Genomic DNA, 23818 nt, shown 5'->3' on the forward strand with positions numbered 1-23818 from the left:
CATATGAAAAGACTCAGTAATTTGTCGGTCACCAGCTGTGAGCTGTTCCTGCAAAACAAGGAGCTCATGAGGTCCCTTGAGGAGAGCAAGTTCGATGCCCTCCTTACAGACCCTGTAATACCTTGTGGGTTGATCCTGGCAGAGCATCTTTCACTTCCCTCCGTGTATTTCCTCCGAGGAGTCCCGTGTGGTTTGGATTTTGAAGCCACTCAGTGTCCCAATCCGCCGTCCTATGTGCCCAGGGCATTTTCACAACTTACAGACCACATGAGCTTTCTCCAGCGGGTGAAGAATCTGCTCTTTGACACCCAAAACCTTTTTCTCTGTGATTTTGCCTTTGAGCCATTCTCAAAACTGGCTTCAGAGTTCCTGCAGCGGGAGGTGACTGTGCTGGATCTCTTACGGAAGGGCTCTGTTTGGCTCCTGAGGTTGGAATTTGTGTTAGACTATCCTAGACCCTTGATGCCCCACATCATTCCAATTGGAGGAGTAAACTGTGCTCACAAGGAGCTGCCTCAGGTGGGTGTGTTTTTAATATGTGCCTTGATTGGTTTCTGTGTTCAGGAGGCTCAAATTTTGTCTTGCAATAGGAATTGGGTTCCTGTTTGGGTGCGTGAGGTGAATCCTCATGAAAGGAACTGTTGTTCACTCTCTTTCTTCCTGACTTTCCCCTTCCTGGGTAGGCAGCTGTTCCTTCTGGCTTTTAAAGGGTGTTCAGTTGAAGGGAAACACCAGAGTCATGTGTGATGGGACATTGATTCCACCAGCAAAAGGGATCTGACATCTGACAGACATCCTCCTGTACACTCTGGCATTGGCCACCTGAGCATTGCCACAACTCCAGCACTGCTGGACACCACTGGTGCTTCATCAGTGACAAAAACAAAGCCAGAATTAGGCCCTGAATTGTTGTGTGGAAAGTCCCCCTCAAAGAGTGCTCATAAACCTCCTCTCAGAAACCTGGTGTCATCCTCCAATCTCTTGTGTCTTCCCAGTCTAGAAACCCTCTTAAAGAGCTGTCCCACAGCTGCCGTGGGGTCTGGGTCTCCTGGCCTGGAGTTTTCCAAGGGACAGGGAGAGGGGACAGGCCTTGCCTGGGGTGATGGAGAAGCCTCTGCTGGGCTGAATGGTGATGTCCATGTGTCATCTCCTGCATGTGACACGTGCAGAAGGTCCAGCCAGAGGGAAGGAATCCGAAGTGCAGTCCCAGAGCCACCTCTGCCTCCTTTTTAGGGCACTCTGGACTGATCCCCTGATAGAGAGAGAGGAGAGTTACCTGGTGATTCTGTGGACTTGGCACGAGTTCCATGCTTGTTCTGCAGCCTTTTATCATATCAGGGATTAAACATTTACCACCCAGCACATTAAATAAGGATCCACAGCTGGGCTGTGGCACAGATTGCTTGAAAGCGCTGAGTGGGGTCTGGTCCTGCTGGGGGTTTCCTTCCTTGGAGGCCCTCACCTGATCCCTGCAGGAATGGCCCCGGGGCTCAGAGCATCTCCTCGAGTTGTGGTTCTGCTCCTGTCCCTGCTGGGTCTGGCTGCTGCTGGGAAGCTCCTGGTGGTGCCGGTGGATGGGAGCCACTGGCTCAGCATGCGGGAAGTGCTGGAAATGCTCCAGCAGAAGGGACACGAGGTGGTGGTGGTGGCACCTGAAGTCTCCTTGCACATCAAACCATCAAAGAACTTTGTGATGAAAATGTACTCGATTCCCTACACAAAGGAAGAGATGGAAAAAGATTTCCAGGCATTTTTTAATGTTGCATTTGTCGAAGGATCGTTTTTTGAAAGATTTTTTAAAGTATATGAAGGTACGAAAAGGATCGCTAACTTTACGTTCTCCCTCTGTGAACATCTCCTGCAAAACAAAGAACTCATCAGGTACCTTGAGGAGAATGAGTTTGATGCCCTCCTTACAGACCCTTTCGTGCCCTGTGGGGCAATCTTGGCAGAGCATCTTTCACTTCCTTCCGTGTATTTCTTAAGAGGGATCCCGTGTGGTTTGGATTTTGAAGCCACTCAGTGTCCCAATCCGCCATCCTATATCCCCAGGGGATTTACAGACAATACAGACCGCATGAACTTTCTCCAGCGGGTGAAGAATCTGCTCTTTGACATCCCAGATGCTTTCCTTTGTGACTTTGCCTTTAAACCCTACTCAAAACTGGCTTCGGAGTTCCTCAAGAGAGATGTTACTGTGCTGGATCTCTTACGGAAGGGCTCTGTTTGGCTCATGAGGTTGGAATTTGTGTTAGACTATCCTAGACCCTTGATGCCCAACATCATTCCAATTGGAGGAGTAAACTGTGCTCACAAGGAGCTGTCTCAGGTGGGTGTGTTTTTAATATGTGCCTTGATTGGTTTCTGTGTTCAGGAGGCTCAAATTTTGTCTTGCAATAGGAATTGGGTTCCTGTTTGGGTGCGTGAGGTGAATCCTCATGAAAGGAACTGTTGTTCACTCTCTTTCTTTCTGACTTTCCCCTTCCTGGGTAGGCAGCTGTTCCTTCTGGCTTTTAAAGGGTGTTCAGTTGAAGGGAAACACCAGAGTCATGTGTGATGGGACATTGATTCCACCAGCAAAAGGGATCATCTGAATTTGTGGACAGTAGGACAAAGTTTTGGATTGGTGTAATGAGCAGTTCCAATGGGAAGTCCCTGAAAAACATTTTGCTGGCCCCAAAGCCCCGCCCTGATGCCTGGAGCAGGTCTGGTATGGTACATCCAGCTCTGCTTCTCTGGCACTGAGGGTTTGGGTGCAGCCTTGGTGATGATGCCGAGCTTTGGGTCCCACTGATGCTGAATCAGCCCTGTGCAGTGTTCCTCCTGGAGAGCCTCCTCTGCTGCTCCAGTGGTGATCCTGGAGAGCTGTGTGAGTTCTTTTGCTGCCCTGGCTTTCTCTTCACTCGTGTTCCTTAGGATTGGTGTGCTGCAGGCTGGGATCACAAGGCTGCTGTGTCAATTCCACCAATCCCCAAGTGCAGAGGCAGCTGTGACATCTGACAGACATCCTCCTGTACACTCTGGCATTGGCCACCTGAGCATTGCCACAACTCCAGCACTGCTGCACACCACTGGTGCTTTGTCAGTGACAAAAACAAAGCCAGAATTAGGCCCTGAATTGTTGTGTGGAAAGTCCCCCTCAAAGAGTGCTCATAAACCTCCTCTCAGAAACCTGGTGTCATCCTCCAATCTCTTGTGTCTTCCCAGTCTAGAAACCCTCTTAAAGAGCTGTCCCACAGCTGCCGTGGGGTCTGGGTCTCCTGGCCTGGAGTTTTCCAAGGGACAGGGAGAGGGGACAGGCCTTGCCTGGGGTGATGGAGAAGTCTCTGCTGGGCTGAATGGTGATGTCCATGTGTCATCTCCTGCATGTGACACGTGCAGAAGGTCCAGCCAGAGGGAAGGAATCCGAAGTGCAGTCCCAGAGCCACCTCTGCCTCCTTTTTAGGGCACTCTGGACTGATCCCCTGATAGAGAGAGAGAGGAGAGTTACCTGGTGATTCTGTGGACTTGGCACGAGTTCCATGTTTGTTCTGCAGCCTTTTATCATATCAGGGATTAAACATTTACCACCCAGCACATTAAATAAGGATCCACAGCTGGGCTGTGGCACAGATTGCTTGAAAGCGCTGAGTGGGGTCTGGTCCTGCTGGGGGTTTCCTTGCTTGGAGGCCCTCACCTGATCCCTGCAGGAATGGCCCCAGGGCTCAGAGCATCTCCTCGAGTTGTGGTTCTGCTCCTGTCCCTGCTGGGTCTGGCTGCTGCTGGGAAGCTCCTGGTGGTGCCGGTGGATGGGAGCCACTGGCTCAGCATGCGGGAAGTGCTGGAAATGCTCCAGCAGAAGGGACACGAGGTGGTGGTGGTGGCACCTGAAGTCACTATGCACATCAAACCGTCAAAGAACTTTGTGATGAAAAGGTACTTGGTCCCCTACACACAGGAAGAGATGGACAAAGATTTCAAGGTGTTTTTACAGACTTCATTTGAAGAAGGATCTTTTCTGGAAAGATTTCTTAAAGTGTACGAACATATGAAAAAGCTCAGTAATATGGCAGCTGCCAGCTGTCAACATCTCCTGCAAAACAAGGAGCTCATGAGGTCCCTTGAGGAGAGCAAGTTCGATGCCCTCCTTACAGACCCTGTAATACCTTGTGGGTTGATCCTGGCAGAGCATCTTTCACTTCCCTCCGTGTATTTCCTCCGAGGAGTCCCGTGTGGTTTGGATTTTGAAGCCACTCAGTGTCCCAATCCGCCGTCCTATGTGCCCAGGGCATTTTCACAACTTACAGACCACATGAGCTTTCTCCAGCGGGTGAAGAATCTGCTCTTTGACACCCAAAACCTTTTTCTCTGTGATTTTGCCTTTGAGCCATTCTCAAAACTGGCTTCAGAGTTCCTGCAGCGGGAGGTGACTGTGCTGGATCTCTTACGGAAGGGCTCTGTTTGGCTCCTGAGGTTGGAATTTGTGTTAGACTATCCTAGACCCTTGATGCCCCACATCATTCCAATTGGAGGAGTAAACTGTGCTCACAAGGAGCTGCCTCAGGTGGGTGTGTTTTTAATATGTGCCTTGATTGGTTTCTGTGTTCAGGAGGCTCAAATTTTGTCTTGCAATAGGAATTGGGTTCCTGTTTGGGTGCGTGAGGTGAATGCTCATGAAAGGAACTGTTGTTCACTCTCTTTCTTCCTGACTTTCCCCTTCCTGGGTAGGCAGCTGTTCCTTCTGGCTTTTAAAGGGTGTTCAGTTGAAGGGAAACACCAGAGTCATGTGTGATGGGACATTGATTCCACCAGCAAAAGGGATCATCTGAATTTGTGGACAGTAGGACAAAGTTTTGGATTGGTGTAATGAGCAGTTCCAATGGGAAGTCCCTGAAAAACATTTTGCTGGCCCCAAAGCCCCGCCCTGATGCCTGGAGCAGGTCTGGTATGGTACATCCAGCTCTGCTTCTCTGGCACTGAGGGTTTGGGTGCAGCCTTGGTGATGATGCCGAGCTTTGGGTCCCACTGATGCTGAATCAGCCATTTGCACAGTTCCACCTGGAGAGCCTCCTCTGCTGCTCCAGTGGTGATCCTGGAGAGCTGTGTGAGTTCTTTTGCTGCCCTGGCTTTCTCTTCACTCGTGTTCCTTAGGATTGGTGTGCTGCAGGCTGGGATCACAAGGCTGCTGTGTCAATTCCACCAATCCCCAAGTGCAGAGGCAGCTGTGACATCTGACAGACATCCTCCTGTACACTCTGGCATTGGCCACCTGAGCATTGCCACAACTCCAGCACTGCTGCACACCACTGGTGCTTTGTCAGTGACAAAAACAAAGCCAGAATTAGGCCCTGAATTGTTGTGTGGAAAGTCCCCCTCAAAGAGTGCTCATAAACCTCCTCTCAGAAACCTGGTGTCATCCTCCAATCTCTTGTGTCTTCCCCGTCTAGAAACCCTCTTAAAGAGCTGTCCCACAGCTGCCGTGGGGTCTGGGTCTCCTGGCCTGGAGTTTTCCAAGGGACAGGGAGAGGGGACAGGCCTTGCCTGGGGTGATGGAGAAGTCTCTGCTGGGCTGAATGGTGATGTCCATGTGTCATCTCCTGCATGTGACACGTGCAGAAGGTCCAGCCAGAGGGAAGGAATCCGAAGTGCAGTCCCAGAGCCACCTCTGCCTCCTTTTTAGGGCACTCTGGACTGATCCCCTGATAGAGACAGAGGAGAGTTACCTGGTGATTCTGTGGACTTGGCACGAGTTCCATGTTTGTTCTGCAGCCTTTTATCATATCAGGGATTAAACATTTACCACCCAGCACATTAAATAAGGATCCACAGCTGGGCTGTGGCACAGATTGCTTGAAAGCGCTGAGTGGGGTCTGGTCCTGCTGGGGGTTTCCTTGCTTGGAGGCCCTCACCTGATCCCTGCAGGAATGGCCCCGGGGCTCAGAGCATCTCCTCGAGTTGTGGTTCTGCTCCTGTCCCTGCTGGGTCTGGCTGCTGCTGGGAAGCTCCTGGTGGTGCCGGTGGATGGGAGCCCCTGGCTCAGCATGCGGGAAGTGCTGGAAATGCTCCAGCAGAAGGGACACGAGGTGGTGGTGGTGGCACCTGAAGTCACTATGCACATCAAACCATCGGAGAACTTTGTGATGAAAATGTACTCGGTCCCCTACACACAGGAAGAGATGGACAAAGATTTCAAGGTGTTTTTACAGACTTCATTTGAAGAAGGATCTTTTTTGGAACGATTTCTTAATGTGTATGAAGGTATGAAAAGGGTCAGTAATATGGTAGCTGCCAGCTGTCAACATCTCCTGCAAAACAAGGAGCTCATGAGGTACCTTGAGGAGAGCAAGTTCGATGCCCTCCTTACAGACCCTGTAATACCTTGTGGGTTGATCCTGGCAGAGCATCTTTCACTTCCCTCCGTGTATTTCCTCCGAGGAGTCCCGTGTGGTTTGGATTTTGAAGCCACTCAGTGTCCCAATCCGCCGTCCTATGTGCCCAGGGGATTTTCACAACTTACAGACCACATGAGCTTTCTCCAGCGGGTGAAGAATCTGCTCTTTGACACCCAAAACCTTTTTCTCTGTGATTTTGCCATTGAACCCTACTCAAAACTGGCTTCGGAGTTCCTGCAGCGGGAGGTGACTGTGCTGGATCTCTTACGGAAGGGCTCTGTTTGGCTCCTGAGGTTGGAATTTGTGTTAGACTATCCTAGACCCTTGATGCCCCACATCATTCCAGTTGGAGGAGTAAACTGTGCTCACAAGGAGCTGCCTCAGGTGGGTGTGTTTTTAATATGTGCCTTGATTGGTTTCTGTGTTCAGGAGGCTCAAATTTTGTCTTGCAATAGGAATTGGGTTCCTGTTTGGGTGCGTGAGGTGAATGCTCATGAAAGGAAATGTTGTTCACTCTCTTTCTTCCTGACTTTCCCCTTCCTGGGTAGGCAGCTGTTCCTTCTGGCTTTTAAAGGGTGTTCAGTTGAAGGGAAACACCAGAGTCATGTGTGATGGGACATTGATTCCACCAGCAAAAGGGATCATCTGAATTTGTGGACAGTAGGACAAAGTTTTGGATTGGTGTAATGAGCAGTTCCAATGGGAAGTCCCTGAAAAACATTTTGCTGGCCCCAAAGCCCCGCCCTGATGCCTGGAGCAGGTCTGGTATGGTACATCCAGCTCTGCTTCTCTGGCACTGAGGGTTTGGGTGCAGCCTTGGTGATGATGCCGAGCTTTGGGTCCCACTGATGCTGAATCAGCCATTTGCACAGTTCCACCTGGAGAGCCTCCTCTGCTGCTCCAGTGGTGATCCTGGAGAGCTGTGTGAGTTCTTTTGCTGCCCTGGCTTTCTCTTCACTCGTGTTCCTTAGGATTGGTGTGCTGCAGGCTGGGATCACAAGGCTGCTGTGTCAATTCCACCAATCCCCAAGTGCAGAGGCAGCTGTGACATCTGACAGACATCCTCCTGTACACTCTGGCATTGGCCACCTGAGCATTGCCACAACTCCAGCACTGCTGCACACCACTGGTGCTTTGTCAGTGACAAAAACAAAGCCAGAATTAGGCCCTGAATTGTTGTGTGGAAAGTCCCCCTCAAAGAGTGCTCATAAACCTCCTCTCAGAAACCTGGTGTCATCCTCCAATCTCTTGTGTCTTCCCAGTCTAGAAACCCTCTTAAAGAGCTGTCCCACAGCTGCCGTGGGGTCTGGGTCTCCTGGCCTGGAGTTTTCCAAGGGACAGGGAGAGGGGACAGGCCTTGCCTGGGGTGATGGAGAAGTCTCTGCTGGGCTGAATGGTGATGTCCATGTGTCATCTCCTGCATGTGACACGTGCAGAAGGTCCAGCCAGAGGGAAGGAATCCGAAGTGCAGTCCCAGAGCCACCTCTGCCTCCTTTTTAGGGCACTCTGGACTGATCCCCTGATAGAGACAGAGGAGAGTTACCTGGTGATTCTGTGGACTTGGCACGAGTTCCATGCTTGTTCTGCAGCCTTTTATCATATCAGGGATTAAACATTTACCACCCAGCACATTAAATAAGGATCCACAGCTGGGCTGTGGCACAGATTGCTTGAAAGCGCTGAGTGGGGTCTGGTCCTGCTGGGGGTTTCCTTGCTTGGAGGCCCTCACCTGATCCCTGCAGGAATGGCCCCGGGGCTCAGAGCATCTCCTCGAGTTGTGGTTCTGCTCCTGTCCCTGCTGGGTCTGGCTGCTGCTGGGAAGCTCCTGGTGGTGCCGGTGGATGGGAGCCCCTGGCTCAGCATGCGGGAAGTGCTGGAAATGCTCCAGCAGAAGGGACACGAGGTGGTGGTGGTGGCACCTGAAGTCACTATGCACATCAAACCATCGGAGAACTTTGTGATGAAAAGGTACTCGGTCCCCTACACACAGGAAGAGATGGACAAAAATTTCAAGGCGTTTTCACAGACTTCATTTGAAGAAGGATCTTTTTTGGAACGATTTCTTAACGTGTATGAAGGTATGAAAAGAGCCAGTAATATGATAGCTGCCAGCTGTCAACATCTCCTGCAAAACAAGGAGCTCATGAGGTCCCTTGAGGAGAGCAAGTTCGATGCCCTCCTTACAGACCCTGTATCACCTTGTGGAGCGATCCTGGCAGAGCATCTTTCACTTCCCTCCGTGTATTTCCTCCGAGGAGTCCCGTGTGGTTTGGATTTTGAAGCCACTCAGTGTCCCAATCCGCCGTCCTATGTGCCCAGGGGATTTTCACAACTTACAGACCACATGAGCTTTCTCCAGCGGGTGAAGAATCTGCTCTTTGACACCCAAAACCTTTTTCTCTGTGATTTTGCCATTGAACCCTACTCAAAACTGGCTTCGGAGTTCCTGCAGCGGGAGGTGACTGTGCTGGATCTCTTACGGAAGGGCTCTGTTTGGCTCCTGAGGTTGGAATTTGTGTTAGACTATCCTAGACCCTTGATGCCCAACATCATTCCAGTTGGAGGAGTAAACTGTGCTCACAAGGAGCTGTCTCAGGTGGGTGTGTTTTTAATATGTGCCTTGATTGGTTTCTGTGTTCAGGAGGCTCAAATTTTGTCTTGCAATAGGAATTGGGTTCCTGTTTTGGGTGGGTTGAGTGAATGCTCATGAATTTTTCTCTCCCTTTGCATTTGCAGGCAGCTGTGCTGCACCTCTGCACCTCTAAAGAGGGCTCTACATGTGTAAAGAGCCATTTTGTGTAAGTTTGTGTAACTTGGTACTCTCTTAGGGAATGATGAACGAGTCTGTGGGGCTGTCAAAGCCTTGCAGTCAGGTGTAATCCCTAATTAGCGAATTGTTGTAGTCGGCTCTGGTGTTTACTGAGAAATGCACCTCCGGCTTCTGTCCTTGTTGCCTCGCCACTTCTTTCTTTGCCGGTGACTGTTTCCGCTTCCTCACACGGGTATTTCCAAAGCTGGAATCCTGAGGAATGTGGCAGGTTGGGGGCTCTCAGGCTGAGAAGCAGTGTCTCTGTTTGCAGGCAAGTCTAGGAGAATTTTGGCTGGGTGATGGCTGAGTGAGGACTAACAGCAAATTCCAGGAGTCTCAAGGGGCTAAGTTGGCTTGACAAGTCCTGCCCAAAGGTGACAGAAGTGCCAAAGGCTTTATTAGAGAAACACTGGGCGTATCTGGTGCAACCCCCACATTTATCAGCTACCTGAACTCTGCTGCTTGTTCTGCAGCCTTTTATCATACCAGTGATTACACATTCACCACACAGCAAATAAAACAAGGATCAGAAGTTAATCGGTAGCAGAGATTCCTTAAAAGCGCGGAGCGGTCTCGGGTGCTCCAGTGCTGCTGCAGATTTCCTTCCTTGGAGGCACTCGCCCGTTCCCTGCAGGAATGGCCCCAGGGCTCAGAGCTTCTCCACGAGCTGTGGTCCTGTTCTTGTCCCTGCTGGGTCTGGCTGCTGCTGGGAAGCTCCTGGTGGTGCCGGTGGATGGGAGCCACTGGCTCAGCATGCGGGAAGTGCTGGAAATGCTCCAGCAGAAGGGACACGAGGTGGTGGTGGTGGCACCTGAAGTCACTATGCACATCAAACCATCGGAGAACTTTGTGATGAAAACGTACCCAGTGCCCTTCACACAGGAAGAGTTGGATGAAGTTCCCCAAGGATTAATAAAGGAGGTATTTGAAGGAGGATCTTTTCTGGAAAGAGTTGTTAGACTTTATCAACAGGCAAAAAAAAACTCTGTTGTGTTCCTGGCCACGTGCTCCCACTTACTCCACAACAAGGAGCTCATCAGATACCTTGAGGAGAGCAAGTTTGATGCTGTCTTCACAGATCCCTTTCTCCCCTGTGGGCAGATAGTGGCAGAGCACCTTTCCCTGCCATCCGTGTATTTCCTGCATCAAATTCCATGTGGTTTGGAATATCCGGCCACCCAGTGCCCCAACCCCCCTTCCTATATCCCCAGAGTATTTACAGGCCTTACAGACCGCATGACCTTCCTCCAGCGTGTGAAGAATCTGCTCTATGACATCCCAAACCTTTTCCTCTGCGATGTTGTCTTCCAACCTTACGCAGAACTGGCTTCGGAATTCCTCAAGCGGGAGGTGACCGTGCCGGATCTCCTCCGCCAGGCTTCAGTTTGGCTCATGAAGCTGGACTTTGTCTTGCACTTCCCAAAACCCTTGATGCCCAACATGGTTTTGATTAGTGGAGTAAATTGTGCTTACAAGAAGCTGAATCAGGTGGGTCACGCTCTGTTTTTTCCTGTTGTTCTTGCAGGCTTTGAAATCCTCTGGCAAGCTGAAGCACGGATTTTGTGAGGAAGGTGGATTTCAAACTGCTCTTGCTTTGCACAGAGGGGCTGGTTCTGGTATCCGTGAAGGATTATCAGAGTCTAAAGGTGGAGAAAGTGTTGTATATGGAATTAGCTCTGGGAGACTCCCCATTGGTCCTGTGCCTCTGCTCCAAGCCAGTTTTGGATTGGAGTAGGCTGTCGGTGACACACTTTGATTTGAGGAGGTCTTTATCCTCTGGCTGATTTCCTCTACCATTCTGTCTTTGTTTTTTTTTTCCTTAAAGAAGGATTCTCTGTGCTTTGACTTGTCATAGACTGATCACACATTGTCATCTGGAAGGTCATTAGAGGTCTGTCTGAGAACCTCCCGTCAGAACATGTCCAGGTCAGGTTGTTCCTTTCTCTGTCTTGTCAAATTTTAAGTATCTCCCATAGTGAACACACCTTATTATATCCAAAAATTCCTGCATTCAGTCCAAATTTTCCATGTTGCAGCTTGTGTTTGTTGTCTCTTGTCCTGCCACTGTCAAGCTCATATTTTTGTTCCAACTTTTCATCATCTCCTGCAGTCCAGCTGTAGTGCAGCCTGTCCTGTGGCACGGGATTATCCCACTCCAGAGGCAGAACTTTGCCTTTGCTGGCCTTCATGATGCTGCCATTGGCTCATTTTTCCAGCTTGTATATCCCAGGCTAGTGATGCTCCTGAGTTAAAGTTTCATCCAGCACTGAAAAACAAAGTGCAAGTTACTTTATTCTTCTAAAATGAATGCTGGATTCATGTCAGCCTTTTTTTAATGTGTTTTCAAATAGATTTTTGCAGAGTATCATCATAGATTCTACTTTTAATAATAACTATTCCTGTTGGGTTTTTCAGCTATTTGCTTTGCAAAATGGTGAGATAAGGCTGATTTCTCAGAAAAAGCCCAATCTCACACAGTAAAAACAGAGCGTTTTTAAGAGGATTCAAACTTGGCACTCAGGCTAGAAAAGCAGAGATGGAATAAAATGCAGCTAAACCTATGAAAAGAATTATGACAGAGGTCTATAAAATCTGGAAAATCAGAGCTAAAGGTGCAAGGGGAACTGATATTTTCTCCCAGTATTTGTCCTGTGACTAACACTGAAATGCAGCAAGCTTACAGCAAACAAAGGGGAGTATTTTTCCACACCGTGCCCAAAAAAACCCCAAATCAGCCTCTCAAGAGCCGCAGATTTTCTTTTTTGTAGACAAACCCTTGGAATTCAGAAGGGATTTAGGGGGTCAATAAGAGGTACAGGCTGCCTGCCAGGATTTGTAGGCTTAGAGGAGAGATAATCATGGATTCCCTTAGCTCGGATATTTGCTGTACCATTTCCAGCTTACAACCTTGGCACTCAGCTCTGTACTTTAGCTTGACTTTCTCCTGCAATCTCACCTTTGGAATGGGCTGGACTTGTGGACTTCAGTCTCTGCACTCGTAAACACATGCAAATGGTGTTCGTGTGCTGCTCAAAATCCAGTGTCACAACTTTTATGAACTTCTGCTGAACTTTCCTGAACTTTTTTTTTTTTTGAACTCTTCTGAACTTGGCCTCAAGGGTTTGGCTTGAGGGGGTTTTTTACCTCTTTAGTGTCATTTTATAAGGTTTTGTCGTAGTGTCTCACACATGATACACGTTTGGCCGAAATGTTAGCAGAACTTAACTAGGTGGGAGTGATTATGTATCAAATAGGAGATTTGAGAGGCCTTTATGCAGGGTAAGAGTGTGTTTGCAACTCTGACTTTACTACCTGAGTGTGTACTGCCACCTTACGGCTTGTTTAATGCTGCTTCACCTTCCCTCTCACTACCTGAGATCTTTTTACCACACGAATGTGGAAATGGAGTCCTGGCAGGTAAGAATCCCTTCCCTCCACGTCCTGTAGTTTTTGGTCTTTCAGTGCTACCCCACTGCCAGCTACAGGCAGAGTTTTGCTTCACCAGCTGCAGAATGGGACTGCATCAAATCATGGAATTGTTAAGGTTGGAAAAGCCCTCTAAGATCAGTGTCCAACCATTCCCCCAGCACTGACAGGTCCACCACTAAACCGTGTCCCCAAGTGCCACATCCACACATTTTATGAACGCTTCCAAGGGTGGTGACTCCAGCACTACCCTGGACAGCCCCTTCCAGTGCTTGACAACCCTTACCATGAAGAAATTTTTCCTAATATCCAATCTAAACCTCCCCACTGATGTCTGAAATTCCTTCCTATTTAGTGCATTTTCTGTAAACATTACAGTCCTTCTTGCTGGCTTATAAGAATCCCTTTTCTTTGATAGGCCCCATGGAGAACCTCCTCTCCATTTTAGGACACATTTAGTTTTAATCTTGGAATAACACTTAGGATTAGCCTTGGAGTATCCTTACCACACTCAGGTGCCTTTGGCAAAGGTAGCCATTCCATGGATCAGCTCTCCCATCATTCCTACCTGCTCCAAGAGAAATCTTCCAAGCCTGGAGAAACTGCTCAGAGTTCACTCTGTTAAGGCATGCTTGCTTGGGGGGTCTAAAAGAATCTCTCTTCTCCAGCCAGCTCCTATTCAGGTACCGTTCTTGTGTCTTGTATTGCTTTTGTAAACTTGCAAACATTTGGCATCCGGTTTTTCCATATCCACGTGGAATATGCCTTCATATCAGGTGAGATCTGCTTGGCCAGGCCCTTCTCTTAGGCACAAACTGCAGATATCAGCTTTTCTGGGTTTATCTTGAAAGTTGTCCCGTGCCTTTGCCCATGCTCCCTATCCCAGAACTTTACGCTGTTACAGGGACCCTTTGTCTAAACCTTGGGTTCCCATTGCATCCTTTGCTGCAGCTTCAACCCAGGCTCTCAGGAATAATTGGGCACTTAAATGCCCTTCCAATCAACCTGATTTGGATATCTAAAGAAGTCCTTGGAGTGGGACTGTCTTCCACATCAGATCGACCATGTCAGACAGGCAAACCTGCAAAACTTCAGGGGTAAAAGGCTTCTTCCAAATTTTCAGTCCAGGTCTCTCAAACTGCTGTTTGTTGCCCTGATTTATTTACTGCTACCCAGAAGAGCTTGGCTCAGTCATCGGGAGGAATTTCCTCACAGAAAGGGTTGTGAGGCCTTGGAAGGGGCTGCCCAGGGCAGTTTGGAGTCCCCATCCCTGGAGATGTCCAAAGGACGTGGACGCGGCACTCAGTGCTCTGGGCTGGGTGATAAGGTGGGGGTCAGTCCCAAGTTGGACTTGATGGTCTTGGAGGGCTTTTCCAGCCTCAATGTTCTGTGGTTCTGTGATCAAGTAGCTGTAGCCTGTGGTCAAGATCAGGACTCTAATGTGGGTTTGGTGGGTTTTTGTCTTAAAAATCTCATAGAACTGGCAGAAGCACCTCAGGAACTGTTCTCCCCTTCTTCTGGTGAGCACAGGAGATGAGCTTGGACTTTCCTTGGCTCATACCACAACCAAACCTTCCGAACTTTGGGAAAGGGACTGTAACTAAGAACTTTGAAACCCATTTCAGTCCTGTAGCCTCTCACCCCTGAACTCCCATGGCCCCTCTTGAGCAAGAACCACATCCTCTGCTGCACCATTGCTTTTCAGAAAGATGTTTGGCCTCGAGCTACTCACCTATGAAGTCTGATGGCCCCTCTTGAGCACAAACTGTTTTCTGCTGTATCACTGTTTTGCTAAAAAAGGTGAAAGGTGGTTGGTTAATGTGTTACCCGAACTTTGGTGACTCCGCTGCTCCACATGCCAGCTCCTGCTTGCTGTGGAGAGCATTCTCTGTGAACCTTCCTGAGCAAAGGTTGGAGGTTTAGGTCTTCCATGTCAACAGTGCAACACAATTCTTATAGCATAAGCTCTGTGGAGAAGTTTAGTGGCCATAAATTTTGATTCCTGACTTCAGTCTTGCCTGGGACAATCGAGTGCACAGCGAGCCACTTGAAGCAACCCTGACACAGCAAAACCCCTCCACAAACAGCTGCTACCTCTGCTAATCAGTGGCCCTGCTGATTGTTCTGAATCATTCGAGATAACGTAAATGCATGGAAAAGCTTCTTCAGGTGCCTTGATAGCACTTTAATCAAGTCTTTTATCAGCAATGTGGTTTTTGAACTCCAATAACCTGTCTCAGTAAACATTTTGTAGAGATAAACATTAAAGTCCAGCACGATATAAGTGAGATGCAAGGAGACTTTGCTTCATCTGCTGCTGAATAAAGCAAGGAGGAACAGCTCCTTTCTCTTCCTGCCCCACGACAGTTATGTGGAGGCACCAGGTACGTGCTGGGCTTGTGCTCTTCCTTGCTTTCTGGAGTCTGGCAGATGGTGGGAAGGTCTTGGTGGTGCCTCAGGATGGAAGTCACTGGCTGAGCATGCGCATGGTCCTGGAGAAACTGTGGGAGAAGGGGCACGAAATCGTGGCCGTGGTTCCTGATGCTGCCTTGCTCTTGAAAAGCCCCCAATCCTTCACCATCAAAACATACTCGGTGCCTTACACCCAGGAGTTTGTGGATCAACAGTACCAGGAGCTGGGAACAAAGAGCTTTGAGTTAACGCTCTCAGTTTTACTCAGCAACATCTCAAAGATGACCGACATGTTCTCTTCCGCTTGTCGGCATCTCTTGTACAACAAAGAACTCATGAGGTACCTCCAGGACAGCAAATTCGATGCCATCATGATGGACCCTGTGCTGCCCTGTGGGCCAATTCTGGCCGAGTATCTCTCTCTCCCCTCCGTGTACTTCATGCGTGGCCTTCCGTGTACCTTAGACTACAAAGCCACGCAGTGTCCCAGCCCTGTATCCTACGTGCCCAGGACTTTCTCATCCAGTTCTGACCACATGACATTCCCAGAGCGCGTCAAGAACTTCCTGATCGGGCTCTCAGAGCCTTTGCTTTGCCACCTGTTTTATCTGAACTACGAGAGCTTGGCCTCCGAGTTCCTGCAGAGGGAGGTAACAGTGCAGGAGCTGTTCGGCCGAGCATCAGTTTGGCTGATGAGATACGACTTTGTTTTTGAGTATCCACGCCCCATCATGCCCAACATGGTCTATATTGGAGGCATCAACTGTCTGCAAAAGAAGCCCCTCTCAAAGGTTTGTTGTTGCTTACCCCGAGGGTGGTGTTGGTGCTTGTCCAAGATGGGCTTTTCTTAAGTGTTTCCTGCCGTGATATTCGTGCTCGAGTGCAATCGAATCCCAGGATGGCACAGGAGTGGGAATCTTAGGCTTTGAGAGATGAGCACAAGGATTGCTGAAGGGTTTCTCTCCAGGACAGCTTAGGTTGAGTTGTCCCCATCATGTTAGACACACGTGGCAGGTAAATGACAAAATATTCTAGGTCACAGGATTTAATATTCCTAAGGGATGTGGAATGCCAGTTAATCGCAGGAGACTTGACTGGGCAAAAATTGGAAATGTGGAATTAACTCTGTGAATATACCCGGGCACTTCTGCTGTGCCACAGAACATGAAGCTGGGGGAAGCACAGAACATCAGGGCAGGGTTAGGTTGGATCTCAGGGAAAGGTTCTTCCCCCAGAGGCTGCTGGGCACTGCCCAGGCTCCCCAGGGAATGGGCACGGCCCCGAGGCTGCCAGAGCTCCAGGAGCGTTTGGACAGCGCTGCCAGGGATGCCCAGGGTGGGATTGGTGGGGTGTCTGTGCAGGGCCACGGGTTGGACAGGATGATCCTTGAGGGCCAGGATATTCCAAGTGAGGATATTCCATGATTCCATGTGCGCCAACAGCCCTAAACTAGGGGCGTGCAAAGACGGCAGAGGGAGCTCTGTTGCCTCTGGATTTGCACAAGCAGCAGTGCAAGATAGCAGATAATAGGATGGTTGGGAAAGGAAGCCTTCAGGACTGTAACTACTCTGCCTCCTTCAGATCTGCCTCGTGCTGTGCAAACAATGCAGATGTTCCTGGTTCATTCTGCTTTCAAACCGTTGTGGTGTGGAACAGCAGGAGTTATTGCTGAGTTTACAACATATTTACTACTGTAAACTCAGGGCTTTCACTCAGATAACTGCCATGATAGAGCAACAAATCTGGAGATAAACCTTTCCAACCCAGTCTCTATCAAACTTCTGTCAATCTTTGCTTCTTGGTCACACTCCGGGGGCACAGAGCAATCCAAAGGTCCGATTTGTGCCGAGTTCCGTGTCCAATCAGTGCAGTGGACTCAAGGCAGGGGGTTGAGCATTAACTAGATGTCAATGATGTAGTGATTGCTGGCTCAGTCCCATTCATGGCTCTCATTCAGCCTCTCAGCCCCAGAGGCTGTTGGTCACTCTTCCCTCCTGGCTCAGTCCAAATGTTCAACTTCACCTCGCAGCACCCACTCACTGAGAGCCTTCCCTGTGCACAGATGATAAACCCAGTATTTACCCACAGTTAAAAATTACCCCAATTTCTGCCTGTTAAAAATTAAACCCCCACCTTAGTTAAAATTCAAGTGGGAAGCTCCCTGCAATCCATTCCTCATGCCCGGCTGCGGTTTCACCGCCGTTTAAACCTTCACTGGTGGCACCAGGGAAATGGTTTCTCCAAAGCCAGCATTTCTTTCTCCTGCCCCTTGGGCTGTGGTTTTCCTGCTGCTGTGGGCCTCTTGTGACGGTGGGAAGCTCTTGGTCATACCCATCGATGGCAGCCACTGGCTCAGCATGCGCCCGGTCGTGGAGAAGCTCAGGGACAAGGGACACGAAATCGTGGTGGTTGCGCCGGAGATAAATTTGCGGATCCATTCATCCCCTCTTTACACCTTGAAAACCTACCCCGTCTCCTACACCAGGGAGTTTGTGGAGGCAGAGTTTAAACAGATGGGCCACAGGAGTTTCACACCTCAGCCCTTCTTGGAAAAACTCTCCAAAATAGCCAATTTTACAAGCATGTTCTTGGATTCCTGCAAACGCCTCCTGTCCGACAAAGAGCTGATCCGGTACCTCGAGGGAAGCGAATTTGATGCCGTCTTCATGGATCCCTTCTTCCCCTGTGGGCAGATACTGGCGGAACATCTGTCCCTGCCCTCCGTGTACTTCCTGCGGGGGCTGCCGTGCAGCCTGGAATTCCAGGCCACTCTGTGTCCCAGCCCTCCTTCCTACGTCCCGCGGTTCTTCACGCGCTCCACGGACCGCATGTCCTTCCTGCGGCGCCTGGCCAACCTCCTGGCCACCCTGGGCAGCTCCCTGGCCTGCTCTGTCCTTTATTCCCCCTACGATCCCTTGATCCGGGAATTCCTGCAGCGGGAGGCGACCGTGCCCGAGCTGTTCGGCCACGCCGCTGTTTGGCTCATGAAATACGACTTCGTCTTTGAGTACCCCAGGCCCCTCATGCCCAACATGGTCTTGGTCGGAGGCATAGGCTGCACTCGGGAGAACAGATTATCCCAGGTTAGTTCCCGTTTTTTTCCCCCGGCCCGAGTTTAGCTGTGGGTGCGCTGTGAGCTCTGTCCAGGAGATGGAGCTCCCAGGCTGGAATAAATAATGCCGGATGAAAGTGGCTGGGAATGCGTTTTGCTCCTCTGCATCCCTTGAGCAATGAGGAAAAGTTACTTTGTGCTACACCTCTGCATTCCCAGACAAACCTGCGCCAAAAAAAAAAAAAAAAGGGCTTTTTGTCTTCCATTCTTTCCTGTCTGTTTCCATTCCCTTTTCCTTTTTCCTGTCTACAACTTCCTTAAGAGAGAGAGTGGAGGGACAGCTCCGATCTCTGCTCTCTGCGACAGGGACAGGACCCAGGGAACAGCTGGAGCTGGACCAGGGCAGGCTCAGGCTGAGATCAGGGAAAGGCTCTTCTCCCAGAGGGTGCTGGGCACTGCCCAGGCTCCCCAGGGAATGGGCACGGCCCCGAGGCTGCCAGAGCTCCAGGAGCGTTTGGACAGCGCTGCCAGGGATGCCCAGGGTGGGATTTTGTGGTGTCTGTGCAGGGCCAGGGGTTGAACTCCATGATCCTTGTGGGTCCCTTTCAGCTCAGGAGATTCCATGGACTTCAGAGAGTTCAGGCAGGCCCGAATGAAATCCCCACCAGCAGCAGAGCAGCACTTCTACTTTTGTGGAAAATACTGTGCACTGCAACTGTATTTTGCTTCAGCTGTGCCAGACTTCCTCATATTAAGGGATGTCTCCCTCTTTCCATTAAGAAATCCTCCTAATTCTCTTATCTTTTCATGAGTGGCCACTGCAGATATTTCCTAAAGGTATGAGCAGGTGCTGATTAAAACCACTGCTAAAATAACCTGCATATCCCCAAAGCAGGGCTGCAAAAAGTTTCCTCATAGGAGGAGCACTTCTGAGCAGAAAGTCAGACCTTGGAACTCAAAAACATCTTAAAAAACAAAGTAAAACTGCTGTGACTGGTCCCACAGAATATAAATAGGGCTAAATATGCCTCTAGACAGCCACAAAAATATGGAAAAGAGCATACACCGACAGAGTCAGTCTCTGTTGTCCCCGCCCATGGCAGGGGGTTGGAATGAGAGGATCGTTAAAGTCCCTTCCAACCCAAAGCATTCCATGGTTCTCTGGTTATCCCCTCAGATCCCAGAGATAACACAGCGATTGCCAGACTTACAGGGACATTTAGTTCATTGTATTGCACTTATTTAACTCTGACGCCTGCAACAGTTTCCTCCAGTTTTGCCTTTCCTTCCTTGGCTTGACCAAACATTTTTCTATTTCAAAGAATTTTTGCTCCAGCCTTGGGCTGTTTTTTCTGCTTCATCGGAATCCTTTTGTTCCTGGCTTCCAGTGCTACATCTCCTTCTATTATTTAAATCACTCAAACAAAATAGAGACAAAACTGGCAGCAGTTCAGTGTTATCACACCCAAAGCAGATACAATCAATCCAGATATTAGAAATGTGAGTTACCTGCCGTCAGAAGCCTTCTCCAGGATTTTAATTCTCTCTTGTAGCTGTGTGGCCTGAAAAGAAGAACATCAAGGGGGAAAAAAAAAAAAAGAAAACAAGCTCTAAATCCGGACTTGGGTTAAATGTGCCCATTTTTATTTCCCCAGGACTTATTCTTCTGTAGGATCATAGAATGGCTTAGGTTGGAAAGGATCTTAAAGCCCGTCCAGTTCCACCCCATGCCATGGGAAGGGACACCTTCCACTGTCCCAGGATGCTCCAACCTGGCCTTGGGCACTGCCAGGAATCCAGGGGCAGCCCCAGCTGCTCTGGGCACCCTGTGCCAGGGCCTGCCCACCCTCCCAGGGAACAATTCCTTCCCAATATCTAACGCAAATTCCCCCACTTTTAGTTTGAACCCATTACTCCCTGTCCCATCACTGCAGTTCCTCATGAAGAGTCCTTCTCCAACTTCCTTCTGGGCCTCTTCAGGCACTGGAAAGGGGCTCTGAGGTCTCCACACAACCTTCTCTGCTCCAGGCTGAACAGCCCCAATGTCCCAGCCTGTCCCCGCAGGGGAGGTGCTCCTGTCTCCTTGTGGACTCCATGGTTCTCCTCTGGACTTGCTCCAACAGTTCCACGTCCTTCCCACATTGACAACCTCAGAGCTGGATGCAGGATTGCAGGTGCGGTCTCACGAGAGGGGGAGAATCCCCTCCCTGGACCTGCTGGCTGTGCTGCTTTGGATGCAGATCTGTCACTAACAACTCATTTTCCTGATCCTCATTTTGTTGTGCTCACTGCTTCTTTTGTTGCCTTTCCAGAGAGTTTTGCAGGAGCATGGCAGCAATTCCAGTCTCTGACAAGAGAAGGGACTTTGACTAAAGGCTTGCTTTCCCTTGGCAGGAATTTGAAGCCATGGTGAACGCCTCTGGAGAACACGGCATCGTCGTCTTCTCGCTGGGCTCCATGGTCTCTGAGATTCCCATGAAGAAAGCCATGGAAATCGCCGAGGCCTTGGGAACAGTCCCTCAGACGGTACCATCTCCCTCCTCCCCTTCCAGCAGAGCAGCTCCCCGCTGTTCTCAGGTCTGCCCTCCCTTCTCCTGCTGGCGTCTGACGTGGGCTTTGCTCCCCTTGCCAGGTCCTGTGGCGGTACACGGGCAAGGCCCCCCCCAACCTGCCCAAGAACGTGAAGCTCGTCAAGTGGCTGCCTCAGAACGACCTCCTGGGTAGGTCTGGCACACCTGGGCTGACTCCAGCATGGTGCTGGTACTCCAGGGCTGCTGCTGTGAGGCCCCAAGGGCATCGTCTGTGGGTCAGGTGTGAGTTACCACCCCCTGACCCATCACTGTGGGTCACAAACCTTCCTTGCAGCCTTTGCTGTTGGGGCCAGGGCTTGTCCTTTAGGAACTGAGCTAGAAAGTGCTGAATTATGAGACAGCTCTGTCTGGAAAGGTTTTCCAACACTTGAGTACCAGTCAGAAATGGGAGTCTTAATGTCTGACTAAGCAGTCTCAACACCTGGCTGTGTTTTTGTCCTGTCTTCTGGCCTGAAAAGGAAATTTATGGTCCTCAAGTGAGCACTTCCAGACAGGTCTTTGGGCTTTTAAAGTGGTGGAATTGCTGCCAGGAGAGCACTTGTTGGTTAGAGACCAGGCTGGGCTGTGAGAGAGATTCACAGCCGTGGAAGAGATGGTAAAAAAGTAATCGATGGTAACGTCCTTTTTAGCCTCTCCTGGCTTTGGTTTAATCCTAAAGTCAGAGAAGCCTTGGAGGATTACCCAAAACCAAGACAGAGGTCTACAACCTTCCAATCCCTACATCTGGCCACACTCACAACAGCCCCAAATCCTTGACTTACCCCAGCCACGGCCCTCTTTCGTGCAGGTTTTTCCCCCAGGGATGTGTTGCTGGGAGCCACTAATTCCAGGAGCTAAGCAAGCCTGCATTTCCCTCCACAGCCCACCCCAAGACCCGTGCCTTTATCACACATGGAGGCTCCCACGGGGTCTATGAGGGCATTTGCAACGCGGTGCCCATGGTGCTGATGCCTCTGTTCGGGGACCAGATGGACAACGCCAAGCGAGTGGAGTCCCGCGGAGCAGGGCTGACCCTCAACATCCTGGAGATGACTTCCAACGACATTTCCACCGCCCTGAAAGCTGTGATCAACGATAAAAAGTCAGTACCAGAGGCACAGCCTTCCTCCCTCTTGCTGTGTGGCCCCAGCACGTTCACTACCAGCTTACCACGAGGTTTCTCTGTCCCTAAATGGCTTCTTTTATCAAAATTAGGGATTTGATAGCAGCTTCTTCCGTGGAGGAGCTGATGCTCGCCCTGGGTTAACTTCAGGCTGTCCCCTTTAGGAGACAGGGAGTGGCTGAGAGGGGAGGATGCAGGGATCAGGGGGAGATGGGCTACGAATGCAATGAAAGAAATCAGTTTGCCAAAAAACTGTGCCACCTTCTTGAAGCCAAGGCAGTGACACACAGGGCTTTGACACAAGTGGCAAACAGCTTTTGTTCCCAAACCTGTGCTGGCACAGGTCAGTGGGGAGCCTGAAAAGGGTTTATCTAAGGTATTTATCACTCATTTATCTCACAGGTGAGTTTTCTTAGACATTCCTCCCCCCAGTGCTCATAAGGAGTTCTGTGAGCACAGGGAGCTGCTGCCTGGCTCAGCAAGGCTGGACAATCCCAGCACAGAGCAGGAGGAACGTGCAGGGATAAACTGAGGAGGAATTTCAGGGAACATCACAGCGCTGCAGTCAGCACACCCAAGGGGTTTGAAGGCAGCACAGAGATTTCCTTCAGACATAAGGAAATGCTCCCTTTCCAGGATGCCAAGGGCTAAGAGACTCCATCATATTCCTGAGAAACAGCAGCTTATTGGCATTGTTTCCTAAGCAGTTTTTATGGCAATAATAGCACTAATAGCAGTAATACTACTACAATTACTACTAACAGCAGTAATAATAATGCAGCTGGAAAAGCTGGCCAGCCTTTCTACCCCCAGTCTCCCATTTCAGCCAGAGACCTTCACCGCAGAGGTTTTGCTGAGAGCTCAAACTAAGCTTTCCCTCTTTTTTTTTCTGTCACTGGAAACAGCACTTCCTGGGCCCCTAACTTTGTCATTGTCCTTCCCAAGGGACTCAGTAGCACAAGAGCCCAGAGAAGCTGCTGGAAGTGTCCTGCACGGGGTTTGGAACAACTTGGTCAGGTGGAAGGTGTCCCTGCCCATGAGGGATGAGCTTTAGGGTCCTTCCACCCCATCCCACCCCGTGACTCCGTGTTTGACCCCCCCCACCCCCTTCTCTCGGCAGGTACAAAGAGAACATCCAGCGCCTCTCCGACCTGCACCTGGACAGGCCCATCCACCCCCTGGACCTGGCTGTGCACTGGGTGGAGTTTGTGATGAGGCACAAGGGGGCCCCTCACCTGCGCCCTGCTGCCCATGACCTCAACTGGGTGCAGTACCACTCGCTGGACGTCATCGCCTTCCTGGCGGCCGTGGTGCTCCTCGCCCTCTTCATCTCCTTCAAGTGCTGCCTCTGCTGCTGCCGCAGGTGCTTCTGCAAGAAGGGCAGGACGAGGAAGGCGGCCAAAGCCAAGTCCCACTAACACCTGGAAGCAGCAGTAGGTGCCAAAGCTCCTGCTCCAGAGCAGCAGCGGGGTCAGAGAACAGCTCAAATTTCACTGCGATAAATGAAACACTGCGATTGTCAGGCGAGGAATGATAGGGATCCTTTGAAACAGCACCACGAGAAGGGTTGTTCCGCTGATCTAATTTTGGCCTTTTAATTAAGAATGGGTTGTTAAAAATGCCTTGGCTAGGAGTGCTGCAGTCACTTGGGAAGGTCTGAGTGTGAAATCCAAGGCTCCTGGCTTCCACCTCTCGGTGTGCAGAGGACTCTCAGTGACTTTTCCTTTTGACCTTGACATGCAGCAGAGATACAGAAGGATTCTGGATGACTTTAGGAGAACCATCTGGTGAGATTTCTGTTTGAAATCTCTGTGTGGCTGCTGTTGTAGGAGAGGCAAACATTGCACACTCACAGTTGCTGTCAGGCAAACCAAGCTTGATGCACTTCTTCGTGTGCGTTTACAAGACGCTGAACAAAACCAAGGTTTCTGGCAGGGAAGCTGCCAGGGAAGCACTGATGTTTCCCCCAAATTCCCCATCAGGCAGATGTGCCGTACCTGGAGCTCACCTGCTGGTGAGGAGACCTTTGTAGGCATTGCTTATAAACCCCAACTA

General features: G+C 50.1%; 1 protein-coding gene across 1 annotated transcript in view; it reads left to right on the forward strand.

Annotated features, from left to right (window-relative positions):
- Nucleotides 1–23181, forward strand: part of LOC309574887 (UDP-glucuronosyltransferase 1A6-like) — a gene marked incomplete at both ends in the record, with an annotated part of 40713 nt that extends 17532 nt beyond the window's left edge. Inside the window, 4 exons of the mRNA XM_082284868.1 lie at nucleotides 20465–20596; nucleotides 20703–20790; nucleotides 21523–21742; nucleotides 22884–23181. Coding sequence (XP_082140994.1) covers nucleotides 20465–20596; nucleotides 20703–20790; nucleotides 21523–21742; nucleotides 22884–23181 — 738 coding nt within the window. The remainder of the gene's footprint in view (nucleotides 1–20464; nucleotides 20597–20702; nucleotides 20791–21522; nucleotides 21743–22883) is intronic.
- Nucleotides 23182–23818: the final 637 nt, after the last annotated feature.

The sequence above is a fragment of the Coloeus monedula genome (assembly GCF_965178545.1).
Source record: "Coloeus monedula genome assembly, chromosome: 7".
NCBI classification, from domain to species: domain Eukaryota; kingdom Metazoa; phylum Chordata; class Aves; order Passeriformes; family Corvidae; genus Coloeus; species Coloeus monedula.